The following is an 11,923-nucleotide window of genomic DNA, read 5'->3' on the forward strand; positions in this document are numbered from 1 at the left end:
AAAATATATATTTATTAAAATAATTTATTATGAGGTATAGAATAGAGATCAAATTATTCAAATAAAAAAAATTAAAAAATAACATGTACAAAAGAGAAAAACAAAAGTTAAAAATATATATATAATAGTTCATAATAAAACATTTTTTTGCATGAAAAAAATAATAAAAAAATGAAGGTAGGAATAATGGATGTTAAAAAAAAAGGTAAAAAAAAGAAGAAAAAGAATGAGAGGTCTATTGAGTGAGTAAGAGGTAAAGTAAGTAATTAATTGAAATATATGTCAATAAATAACTAAGGCTATGTTAGGAATTTGAAATGAGGTGTAATGAGAAAATGTTTATATTAAAAAGTAAAAGGGAGGTGTAGAGAGAATGAGAGGTATATTGAGCAAATTTGGAGGTCCCAATAGCCGCACTCTATTTTACATTTCACATCAAATTTTATAGATATGTTTAATTACAAAAACATCCATCAATTATTAGGGAAAAAAAGAAACTTCATCTTCTCTAAACCTAACTCTTCTCCATTATTAATACGCATAAAAAAATAAAAAATAAAAACCTCTTCTCCAAAATTCATCACCTGAATTTCGACTACTATCGTAATCACATGCATGTACTATTTACCGATTCATTTGGTTTTTTTTAAATCAACTTTTGTTTTTATCTTAGAGACTAAAAACTAGTTTTTATGCTATTATACTTCTACTAGTTTCTTAACTATGAAAAAATTATGTATGTTCAATATTTTTTTCTTTAAATTTTAGCCGATTGATGTCTTATTGGAGATTTGGAGTTCGAATATAATATTAGTCTTTTAATTATAAATTGAAAAATATTAAGAAAAAATTTCTAACCCGATAAAAAAAAAATCTAACAGAAAATAAAAAAGAATACGTAATAAAGAGAGTTGTGAAATAGTAAATATATAATAATTATATTAAATAACAGATTATTATTAGTTTTAGATATTTAGGGTATTTTAGGTAATTTGGGATGTGTATTTAGTATAATATTGAAATAAAAACTAGATGAGTAGTGTATTAAGTAACGAGTGTGTGTTAAGAGATTAGAGGTGTGTATTTAGATAAGAAAGTCTTAATCATAAAACAGTTGTATTTATTCAAAAAAAAAAAGAAAAAAAAACAGTTGCAACTCTGAGGCTGGGTTTGAACATTTTGATTTTTGAGAGAATAAAAAAGCCCAAAATATTGGTAACCCAAACAGAAATAAAACCCCCAAACCCCAAAGCTCCCAGTAGCATACTCAGCAGAGACCAGAAGAGCAGACAGCAATGGAGTCTGAGGTGAGCTTGCCCTTTCTTCCCTCGTACCGATTTCCAATATGAAACTGAACAATATTTCTGCCTTTCTCAGAAACCAAGTTTCGAACCGTTCCGGCTATTCTCATCATCAGGGTCAGGATTATTCGACCAACCAGAGCCCCCTCTTCCTCCTCCACCTCCTTGTGTCGAAGTGCTTCCCTCTCAGGTATACATTAGTTAACTCAAACCCACAAGCAAAACTGAGTTTCAAGCTATATAACATTGACTAATGATTTAATATGGAATTAGAAATCGCCGTCTGGGAAGTTCACTGTGGAGCCGGTTGAATTGGGTGGACTTACATTGCTCAAGGTCACTCATTTTTCTTTCATCTTTATTTTGTATTTTCGATAAAGCTAAGAAAACCAATAGAAAATGATGGTGATCTCTAACAGTGTGTAACTTGAATAGTTCATATATGGTTTTAATACAGGGCCGAGTTAGTACTCAAGAGGTTTTTACGCTATCCAACTCCGATTTAGTTCCGGGGAAATATGAAGGTATGTGTATACTGTACTTTCTAATGTTCCTCTTTTTCAGTAATACTTGTTTAATAATCGCTAACTTTTTAAATAATTTCATGAATTAGCTGTTTACTAATGTCTATCTTCTTTAAGATGTGTTGTTCAAATTGTGATGATGGTAGATTTTTGGTTTTGGGATGTAGGGGGACTAAAGCTATGGGAAGGTTCACTTGATCTAGTAAAAGCTCTTAGCTCTGAAGTTCAAAATGGACATCTATCATTTGCTGGTAAACGAGTTTTAGAGGTGGGCATCCTGATAATTTCAGGTGAATGTATACTGTTCCCACTATGTATAATCATGTCTGCAATTAAGCATGCTAATTTTCTTTGGTCCTTGATACTGTAGTTCTTGTTCACTGCTTTGCCTATTGAAATTTATAACTTCATAGTGTAACATCTTGGATGGCGATCACATGTTCAAGTTTAGATACGTTTTGTCATCAAGCTGCTTTTGTTAAATCAGAAACACGAGCTTCTTTGCCTTGAAATGCAGTCTTACCGTAGTCGTCATGATCAAATTGCTGTTACTTCATTTAGATAGCGGACTTAAGTAGTATTATGATCATGTCAACATCCTCCATAGGTCTTTCTTGTCAACTTAATGATCTATGTTTTGAGGTAACTAACCTTCTAATAATTCTTAATAGATGGATAGTTCAATCCTATATTATTCATCCAAAATTTGTTACTCCAATGACCCATCCTTCAGTTATTATGTAATTAACTTTTTAACTTGGTAAACTCTTGTGTGATAAGTAGTCTCTTGTGTCACCACAGGTAAGCAGGTCATGTATTACCACTATGAGTGAATGTCTAAAGACTCTAATGAATGCCTTTCCTGGTTGACATATGATTTGAGACCAGCATCACTATTCTCCTCTAACCCATTCCTCTGTATGCTTTACTGTTGTCCTTGATTTATTTTCCAGCTTGGCTGTGGTCATGGACTTCCCGGTATCGTTGCTTGCATTGAGGTTAGTTTTTTTTCTTACACTTGTAAATTTATTATCTTAGATTATAATCCTTAAGCCTCTGATGTTGCATCAGGGTGCAGCTGCTATTCATTTCCAGGACTTCAATGCTGAGGTCCTGCAATGTCTCACAATACCCAATGTAAATGCAAATGTTCCAAGCTTCCAACCTCCAGCATTGCAAGAGACAAAGTGTGATACAGGGATGGAAATTCGTTTTTTTGCTGGGGACTGGTGTGAAGTCCATAACCTTCTTCCCTATGCACAAAACAATGAGAAGGATGTTAATGTTAGTTCAGGGCAAAATCCAGATCCTCACTATGATATTATTTTAATGGCAGAGACAGTTTACTCAATCTCCACCCTGCAACATCTCTATGAACTCATAAAGAAGGTATTATCTATATAGTTCATTGCTGATAGATTCAGACTGTGGAGCTGCTTTAGGTCTAATACTGTTCAATTACAGTGCATCACCCGTCCTCATGGTGTAGTCTACTTGGCAGCCAAGAAGCATTATTTTGGAGTAGGAGGGGGAACTCGAAGGTTCCTATCAGTGGTGGAGAAAGATGGTGAGCTAGTTGGAAATTTAGACTCATTTTAAAAAAATTACAGAGCATTATCACCGTAAAATTTGTTGACCCTTGTTTCCTGTACCTGATTCATTGGGCGAGAGTGAATAGAAACATAACATACTATAATCATTCCTGAGTGGGTACTTTTGGGTTATAATAATTATTTATTTATTTTTTATGGCTTCTATGTTAGATATAATGAATATGCTTACAGTTTAAACTATGAAGCTCAGGGATATGTCTATTATTGACTGCTGTAGATTTCGCAGTCATATACTTTTTTTTTTTAAGAGAATGCAGTCATATACATATTTGTTGGTTTTATGGTGTTAGTTTTGGGTGCATGACTGTTTTTGTAAATTATATCCCTCCATCCTTATCTCAAAGTTATATATCTACTGATGTATAAACAAGAAACTGAAATTTTCATTGGAATTTCTGTCTGCAGGTGTTCTGGTTTCTAGTATGGTCGCTGAAGTTGCAGATGGCTCGTCTAATGTCAGAGAGGTGTGGAAGCTTTCATTTAAGTAGGCTTGGGGTTCATGTCAATTCAGCGCTTCGATCAGTGCCTTTGCTTTGTAACCTCCTGCTTGATCACTCAACATAATAATCTTACAAGCCCCTTAAAATTGAGGTCAAGCTACCCTTTCTTCTGTCTTTTGCTTTCAGTCTCCTCCCCTAGTGGACCATTTTGCCACTTACCTGCTATATATAGAATTAATTCAACAATTGTAAGTCTAAATTGCAGCATCACGAATGTAGAGCATGTTTTGGTTACACTGATTAGATGATTTTGTTGTCTTATCCTCACCCTTTTTCATTTCCCCTATTACTCTTCATTGATGCTCCATCTAATGCTAATCGTTGATTCATGTGAAACCCTGCAGTCATCTAGGTATGGTTATGCTCTTTGGTTGATTGGTTTTCTTCTTCTTTTTTTTATTTCTGGATCTTTTGTTTTTGTTTCCTTCACTTTTATTGCTGGTAAATTAGAGTTTAGCTGAGGGCTGAACTTTATTCGTGGCAATTATCATTATTGTATCGTGTCCTTTCGATGAACATCGTATGAACTTAGGTAATGTAACACTATCAAACTTCAAGTCATTTGCTGTTATATCAATATTTATATTAACCAAATGTGAACAATTGTACCTCATAAACCCACAACCATTGGCTGTGGTGCATTTTGCTTACAATAATTAGAAGCTGTATTTGTAACTCAATTATTAGGAGTATCTTGGAGCCAGAACATGGGTAATTTATGAAAATAGAAATTGGCCTATTGGGTATATTAGTTCCTACTACATTGTCTATATCGTACAGATGGTAACTGTTTTGGCCGACAAAATTTTGTTTCTGTTAGAACACTGAATAGGAACAAAAACACATGATAGAACAGAGACAATTTTCTTTGGTGTGAAGAGTGGAAGTATACTTCTAGTGAAATTTATATCAAAACCCAAAAAAAAAAAAATTAGGTTCTATTACAAATGAGAACCCTTCTGCATTAGGACTTCTACATGTGATATTCTGATCTTAAAATGTTTGCATTAGTTTATTGAAGCAAAACCAAGAACAATACACTACGATGTATAGTGAATAAAACATTCAAGCCTGCTGGCGTTTGATCATGATTCACGAGTCGGATCTACACCGATAGTATTTAGAGCAGCCTCTGTTGTAAGTGTTGGCCGGAGGAGGAAGACAGCCTCCTGTTTTACTATAAGCTTCACCTCTAGCACCGCCGTTACAGACTGGTTGGTCTTTCTTCAAAGCCCCAGGTGAGATATACTTCTTCTGTTCTAGAAACCTTCTGCTTATCTCTGACTCCATCAGCAGCTCGCTTTCTGTTTCGCACTCTGCTATAGAACCATTGCATGATGATGAAGATGTAGATGAGGTAGTTGCGCCGAGATAGGAAAGGCCGAGGAGTAGTAGAACGAAGCAAGATTGCAGAGACAGCATTTTGAGCTTTGGGTGTGTTTGTGGCTCTGTGTCTTTGGTTTGAACTACTTTATAGACAGAATCATATATCTAGAAATGGTAGTGGAGTGAGCATTATCCCGAGGGACCGCACTTTACCAAACCTCAATTGCGTCTATTCTATTTCTCATGTGTCGACCAAAAACAAGTTGAAAAAATGCCTTGCATACTGCTCAATTCTGTTTTTGTTCTTTGGTGATGGTGGGTCTGTCATTTCTAAATGCACTTGATAAACATGGTGTTTATGAGACGAATATAATACTTTTTGTAAACCGGGGTGAATATTCAATTGATCAAGCTCCACTCTCAATAAGTGTCCATATTACAATTTACTATTTATTTTGAAAGCACAATCAATATTTACAAAATTATTAGTATTTTGTTATTTTATGAAATTGTTCGATGCCCAAATTAATAGTGTTTGAATAACGAATGAGATTGGAGAAGAAGAAATAATGCTACAACATTTTGACATAAAAAAGAAAAAGTGTTCAAATCTAGTACTATTTGGTCTAGTGGTATAAGTCTTTCTTTGTAAGTGAGAGATCATGAGTTCGACTCATAGTATTATAACACATTATTGTGCATTTAATAAAAAAGAAAGAAAGTGTCCAACAATAGAGAAAGATGATGAGAGATTGAGAGAAAGTATGCATTTTAGCATTGTGATGGCTCTCTCCCATGCATTTTTGCCCAATCTTGGGAGAGAAGAGTGTTAAAGTCGTTTGTCGCCACTGTTGTTGAGGTTGGGTATTCATAGAAGATGCTAAGGTTGAAGACTTGGAGTACCAAAGTAAGCATCTCACTAGTCATGACTATTTCTATCTTATAATTTTGCTTTCTTTCTCCATTACAGGTGGTAAGAACCCCGTGTAGATTTCTTGACATTTCAACACATCATATAAGAAAACGGGTTGAAAAGTCAAAAACATTATCGAACCAAATTATGACATCAACAAATACCTTATCAAAATTGTAATTATTAGTTATTTTAGGACGGGCCTCTAACTTTTATGGAGCAAAACAATTTTGAACCCTATAATTATCTCATGGCAACACCGCTATTCCTTTTGCACAGTCGTGGCGTAGCGAAGCGGATGTCAATGACATGGAGTTCTCATAGCTCCGATCGTATGATTGTGGGGCGAGGTTGCATCGATGACTGCTTGCAACGAGCCAGAGTGATCTCATTGAGGAAAGCCTTTGAGGAAGAGATCAGGGAAGATGAAACAGTCTGATATGATATACCGGCGCGGATTAGTCATTGTGTGCCTAGAAAACCTTTATGTTGTGTTTGGATGAAGTAATTTCAATTTTCATAGAAATTTCAAAATCATGGGAATTACAATTTCATGAATTTAAATTCCATTAATTGAGAATTCCATTGTTTAGATTTCATGATGTAGAGTTTTAAAATGACATGAATTTGTATTTAGATTAACTTCAGCTGAGGGAATTGACAAATGACACTTATTTTGTGAGGAATTCAAGTAAGGAATTTAACCTCCCAAATTCCATGATTATTTTCCTGTGGAAATTGCTAATTCCATAGGTTAATTCCATGGGATAAGAATCCAAACGAGGGAAACAGTCTTAAGAAATTGAGAATTTCTTATTTTTTATTAAATTCCGGTGAATTCACCAGCATCCAAACACACCCTTAAGGAAGCTATGTGATTTCGGTAATTTTTGTTATTACATTATTGGATTTATGCCCCTTCGTTTTATACAAAAATGTAATTTATCTTTTTTTTTTGGTTCGAAAAAAAAGAGAAAAAAAAGAAAGATAAATTACATTTTTGTATAGAAAGCGCATATATCGATTTTTTAAATTATTTTTTTGTTATAAAATAACAAAATTTATTTTCTCACTTCAGTTGCTGAACCCCATTCTTTTATTATTCAGATTTCAGAATCCTCAGTTCAGCAATCGCTAATTTCATCAATACCAGTCCTGGCAGAAGAAGGTGTCGAGGAAGGCCCGGTCGTCGCAATCAGAATCTTGATTCTTCGTCTCACTTGAGGTCAGATATTCATCTCTTCATCTTTTCTATTCACAACAACTTAATTGTAATTGTATTTTGATAAACACCACAGAGGTCAGTAAATTTCAAAGCTCTTAGCTTTTTGCCTCTGAATTCTTTCCCACATTGCCTACCAACATGGGTTGAGTTTAAATGCTCGATTGAATTAGACTAGACTAGACTGAAGTCGTCAACTCTAATCGAATTCCGCATTTACTGTTACACTTGAGTGAGATTAGAAGAGCTACGAAGATTGAGAAAAGAGAGTATGAAATGTGTTAAAAGACTGAAATTTAGTGCAAGATGTCAACTCCTGTCAAATTCTGCAAGCCATTTTCTGCATATGTGATCAGGCAACTCTATTGTTTTCCTTCCAAGTCAAAATTGATCTTTTGGGGTTCATTGAATTGCTCTTTGTAATGTCTATGCAAGTGTCTGATGATTGTGGAGGACATTTTTGTTCTGAACTTTAATCATATGAAAGCTTGCTTCTTATTTGCGTATTTCCTCTTTATGGTTTTTGGAAGATGTTACTGCTGGTAAACTTGCTTTATTGTACAGACCATATATGCTTGAAGATTCCAGACTTGCTCGGATCTTTGAGTAACATACTATCAATATATTATTGATTTATTTCCTTAATTTGGTTAATTCTTTTGATTTTTATTTGTCATTGGATCCTACAGTGATCACCCAGCTGAGTTTTCAAGGTTATCGAGTTCATCACCTGGGAATACAACTTTTATAATGATAGAGTGCAAAAGAGGGTATCATCTTCTTCCGTAGGAAGTAGGATCAAGAATCACTTAAAACAGATAGGAATTGAGTCTCATAAAAGACTTTGACGTGATAGGCCGCATCAGATTTTCAAATCTGAATAAAATTTGGGCACTGAAGAGAAGTTGAAGACAATGCCGAGGGGCCACATGGCATTATGTCTTTGGCTTTTTTTGGCTCATTATGGTTGCTTGCAACTCTGTTTTATGATGCTATTTGAACTCCTGCAATCCTTCTGATAATTCCAATATAATGAACTAAGTTCAATGTTATTTTTATTAGCTGGCTTTGCACAATTCCTTTGATTTTTTATTCTACACTTGTCACGCATTGTTACTTTATTGTACTTGTCTAAAAGAGTCTATGGGATAAAAAACCTGATAATAGTAGGTGCACTCCTTTGATGCCGTCTTTTATACATGTGGCATACTCTCTTACATGCTGTGTCTGATTCGTGGAGGTGATTTGGCAATGAGCCTTAGACATGTGGTTTAGTCAAGAACATTTGTTATTGAATAGTATTTCAATGCATTAATTTGGGGTGTGCTGGGAAAAAAAATGTTATTGTTGTAATTATGGGGCCAATTTATGCTTTGAATGTGGTGTTAGGCTGTGAAAGAGTTTATGAAGTACATATGGTGCTAATGCATTCGTTTTGAAGATAAGACTATTCAGAAATTTCTAATTCTTTCCCCTTTAATATTAATTTAGTATTTTCAATGATACCCGTTGCCAATAAATCCTTGAAACCTCACATTTGTCTTTGATCGTGTTTGTAGACCTAAACTCCACCAAGCAAGGGCAGGACGGCACAGCTCCAACTCTAGTGACTCCCAACGATAACCGTTTCTTACTGGGAACGCAGGTAATGAATTGTTTTCTTCAGATTGTATGGTTTTTCTTTTCTTCTTAATATATGATGTTTCTTCTGTATAATCAGGAGCAAAACACTCGTTAATGTATTCAATATTGAAATATGATTGGACAGAACTAAGTTTTCAATAGACTAAGGTTTAATACTGGAAGTTGAAAACCTGTATTAGACAAAACAAGAAGATGCAGCAGAGAAGATCAGCAGGGAGGCCTACTGGTACAGATGGCTCAGATTTCAACTACCGCATGGTTGTTGACTCTCGTAAGCTTTCATAATCCATACTCTGAAAGCACCTATCCCCTCTTCCCATCTCTGCAAGTTTTATCTCACTTTTATCTGCAACCAAACATATCTATTGGTATCGGATCTTTGCATAATTCATCTGGTTTCTTTGAATTTCAGGGTATCAAAAAGTAGCTGATGGGAAATCTCGTCTCTACGCTCATATTCTCACTCAGGTACTCTGATCTCTATAATGTTTTGGCATTGTAATGTGTACCGAGCGGTACTTTCAATAAAGGGGTTCCAATTCTTTTTTTGTCTGGAAGTGCAACTGTGAATAGGTACTGTTCTTAGGTTTTTGAAGTTATTGTAAAAAGGAATTTGATTGTTGAGGAGTGGGGATATGGATTGTCATTTACTAGTAATCAATTTGGTACATCATTTCCAATAGAATAAAATAGAATTCAATAGTGTGAGATGTTACAGGAATTCACAATCAATAGAGAAAACAAGACAACTTGTATGGTTATGGAAGAAGTTATTTCCACTGAGGAGAATATACTTTGAAAGAATTGGTATATGAACAAACTCTATGCAGTGGAAACAAAAATTGGCCAAGTTGTATCTTCTTTGATTTGTGTTAGATAGGGAAAGTTTGCATTTGGGCATATACTGCGGAGTGCAGATAGATTAGACAGTCAGGGTGAATCCTAGTGACCACCCCATAACATTTCAGATAGATTTGATTTTGATTTATCAGGAAGTTAGGGGTTCATTTTTGAGTCTAGCTAAACTCAGTTTCTTGTTCGTGGTCAAACTTAGATTTTAAGTCCAATGGGTTACATTATAAAGTAAAAGGTACATGCATTAACAATATCACAGCTATTAGATTGCTACTAAAACCTGAAGCTGTGGGAGTGGTCCAGTTCTTACCGATTGTTGATGTTTCCGTTTTCATTAAATTTCTCTATCCTCTTTAGTTCATAGCTTTTCCTTTGTTGCTGCAGGCTGTCTTGCAGCTGATAGGAATCCTATATACATGTCTTTCCACTTCCAAAGGGGAAGTTCCCAATGTGATTGCTATCAGTTCTATAGCTATCAGTTTAATTTCATTGATACTTGGGGACTTAGGTAGATATACGGATCTCTTATGTCTCTTTTAAGTGACTTTATTATTGTATATGCTCTTATATGACAACATTTTGTTGAGCAAGGTCGAAGGCGTAGTCAAGCGACTTTGTTGAAAGTTTACATGGTTGCATCATCCATTGGAGTGGTTCTTTCCATTGCTTGTGTCGCTAAGGGGAATGTGTCATTACAGGTAAGTTGTTATACAATTCAAATTCTGAGTATCATTGGCAGTTTGTCAGAACTTTAAGATACTTCTCAAGTTTTTCTTAAAAATATTATCATGACAGAGAAAGTTCTTCATTATGACAAGAAAGGCCTAACACTGTAAAACTAATACATTCCCAAGTTGTTATTTGGATTTTCCTAATTGTTGTTTTGAATGCCGAATAGGTTCTCCAAACTCCCAGTAGATGGGAAATACACAAGTTTGAACTTCTTGAGGCAGCTCGCACTGCAGTTGGTGAGATTTATACTTCTCTTGATGCAATGCTTATAGAACTAATGCTGGATGAAGTCTAATAATATTCGTGTTTTAATCGCAGGATTCCTGGTACAAATATTTACAGTCAGCACAATTACTTCTTTAATCAGTAACATGTCTCCACCGAAAAGAACCTCTTAGCCTCAACCATATCAAATGATTATCTTTCTCGAGCTTTTTTGGAATTCAAAATTTACAGTTTGTGAGATAATTTATGTTCTTCCTAGGTAGTTCAATAGTTGCATTACGGCTCTGATTAGGGTGGTATTCAACAACACGAGAACTTGTCACAGATCAACATTTACGTTTTAGAAACAATACTGTCATGTGATCCATTAATTAACGTTTATGTCATTCTCTCCTGTGATTGAAAAAGTACTGGTATATGTCACTCTAGGATGAATTGGTATCGGACTGTTGGAATGGGTGTTGGTTCATCACTTACCACTTTGAGGCATCAATCCACAACCTTATAGACGTGAATGGTCACACTTTACAATTAGCTTACAATCCCTACAATTGCATGGTCCATAACTTTCGATCTCCTAAAATAAATTGGAGAATCTGGCCATTAATAACCGTATTAAGGGGATGCTACATTCAAGCCAACTTTCGTAGGCCTTTAGTTGGCTGCCTGCTCTCTTGTCGATCACTCCCTAAAGTATATCACCATTATTTTTCTCTGGAAACAAATCAAACCCGTCTCATGCCGACAACAAAGAAAACCCTAAAGCTGGGGAAGATGTTAGATGAGTAGCAAAAGGCAAAAAAGAATCACACCAATGGCTGCAAGGTGTTTGCAGAATCCAACAACCTCCCCCATGCTTTAGTTATGGACGTTCTCTCAAGGCTCTCCTCAGTCGAGACTGCAGGCATGTTTGATTGTTTCAAAGAGTGATTTTATATAATTTTTGACCCTCAGTTTGCTTGTCTATACACTTTCCCGAATCGCGTATTTGGCGTTGCAATGTTGATACAGTCGTATTGTGACAAGAACGAACAAAATATGCTTGATTCAATATAGAAGAAGTAGCCT

At 35.1% G+C, this 11,923-nt stretch overlaps 2 protein-coding genes across 2 annotated transcripts; both read left to right on the forward strand.

The window, feature by feature from the left end:
* The first annotated feature begins 1,267 nt into the window (after positions 1-1,267).
* LOC101307388 (histidine protein methyltransferase 1 homolog) lies at positions 1,268-4,447 on the forward strand. Its single transcript, XM_004296947.1, has 9 exons — positions 1,268-1,307; positions 1,378-1,491; positions 1,575-1,637; positions 1,759-1,825; positions 1,993-2,093; positions 2,779-2,823; positions 2,897-3,214; positions 3,290-3,392; positions 3,844-4,447. Exons 1-9 carry the CDS (start codon positions 1,296-1,298, stop codon positions 3,924-3,926), a joined length of 906 nt encoding a protein of 301 aa, XP_004296995.1. The 5' UTR covers positions 1,268-1,295; the 3' UTR covers positions 3,927-4,447.
* A 4,529-nt stretch (positions 4,448-8,976) lies between these two features.
* On the forward strand, positions 8,977-11,285 carry LOC101292988. Its single transcript, XM_004296982.1, has 7 exons — positions 8,977-9,044; positions 9,206-9,314; positions 9,456-9,511; positions 10,283-10,406; positions 10,490-10,596; positions 10,797-10,866; positions 10,949-11,285. The coding sequence occupies exons 2-7, from the start codon at positions 9,236-9,238 to the stop codon at positions 11,026-11,028; spliced, it is 516 nt and encodes a 171-aa protein (XP_004297030.1). The 5' UTR covers positions 8,977-9,044; positions 9,206-9,235; the 3' UTR covers positions 11,029-11,285.
* The last annotated feature ends 638 nt before the right edge of the window (positions 11,286-11,923 follow it).

This window comes from Fragaria vesca, linkage group LG4 (genome assembly GCF_000184155.1).
Source record: "Fragaria vesca subsp. vesca linkage group LG4, FraVesHawaii_1.0, whole genome shotgun sequence".
Classification (NCBI taxonomy): Eukaryota; Viridiplantae; Streptophyta; class Magnoliopsida; order Rosales; family Rosaceae; genus Fragaria; species Fragaria vesca.

What these genes read in the sequence shown, in the direction of transcription:
- LOC101307388 (XM_004296947.1), top strand. An exon ending in TCGAAGTGCTTCCCTCTCAG is followed by an intron (nt 1,492 to 1,574) that starts GTATACATTAGT and finishes ATATGGAATTAG; the next exon opens with AAATCGCCGTCTGGGAAGTT. An exon ending in AGTTCCGGGGAAATATGAAG is followed by an intron (nt 1,826 to 1,992) that starts GTATGTGTATAC and finishes TTTGGGATGTAG; the next exon opens with GGGGACTAAAGCTATGGGAA.
- LOC101292988 (XM_004296982.1), top strand. Translation starts at nt 9,236, where the DNA reads ATGCAGCAGAGAAGATCAGCAGGGAGGCCTACTGGTACAGATGGCTCA. An exon ending in ACGCTCATATTCTCACTCAG is followed by an intron (nt 9,512 to 10,282) that starts GTACTCTGATCT and finishes TTGTTGCTGCAG; the next exon opens with GCTGTCTTGCAGCTGATAGG. An exon ending in ATTGATACTTGGGGACTTAG is followed by an intron (nt 10,407 to 10,489) that starts GTAGATATACGG and finishes TTGTTGAGCAAG; the next exon opens with GTCGAAGGCGTAGTCAAGCG.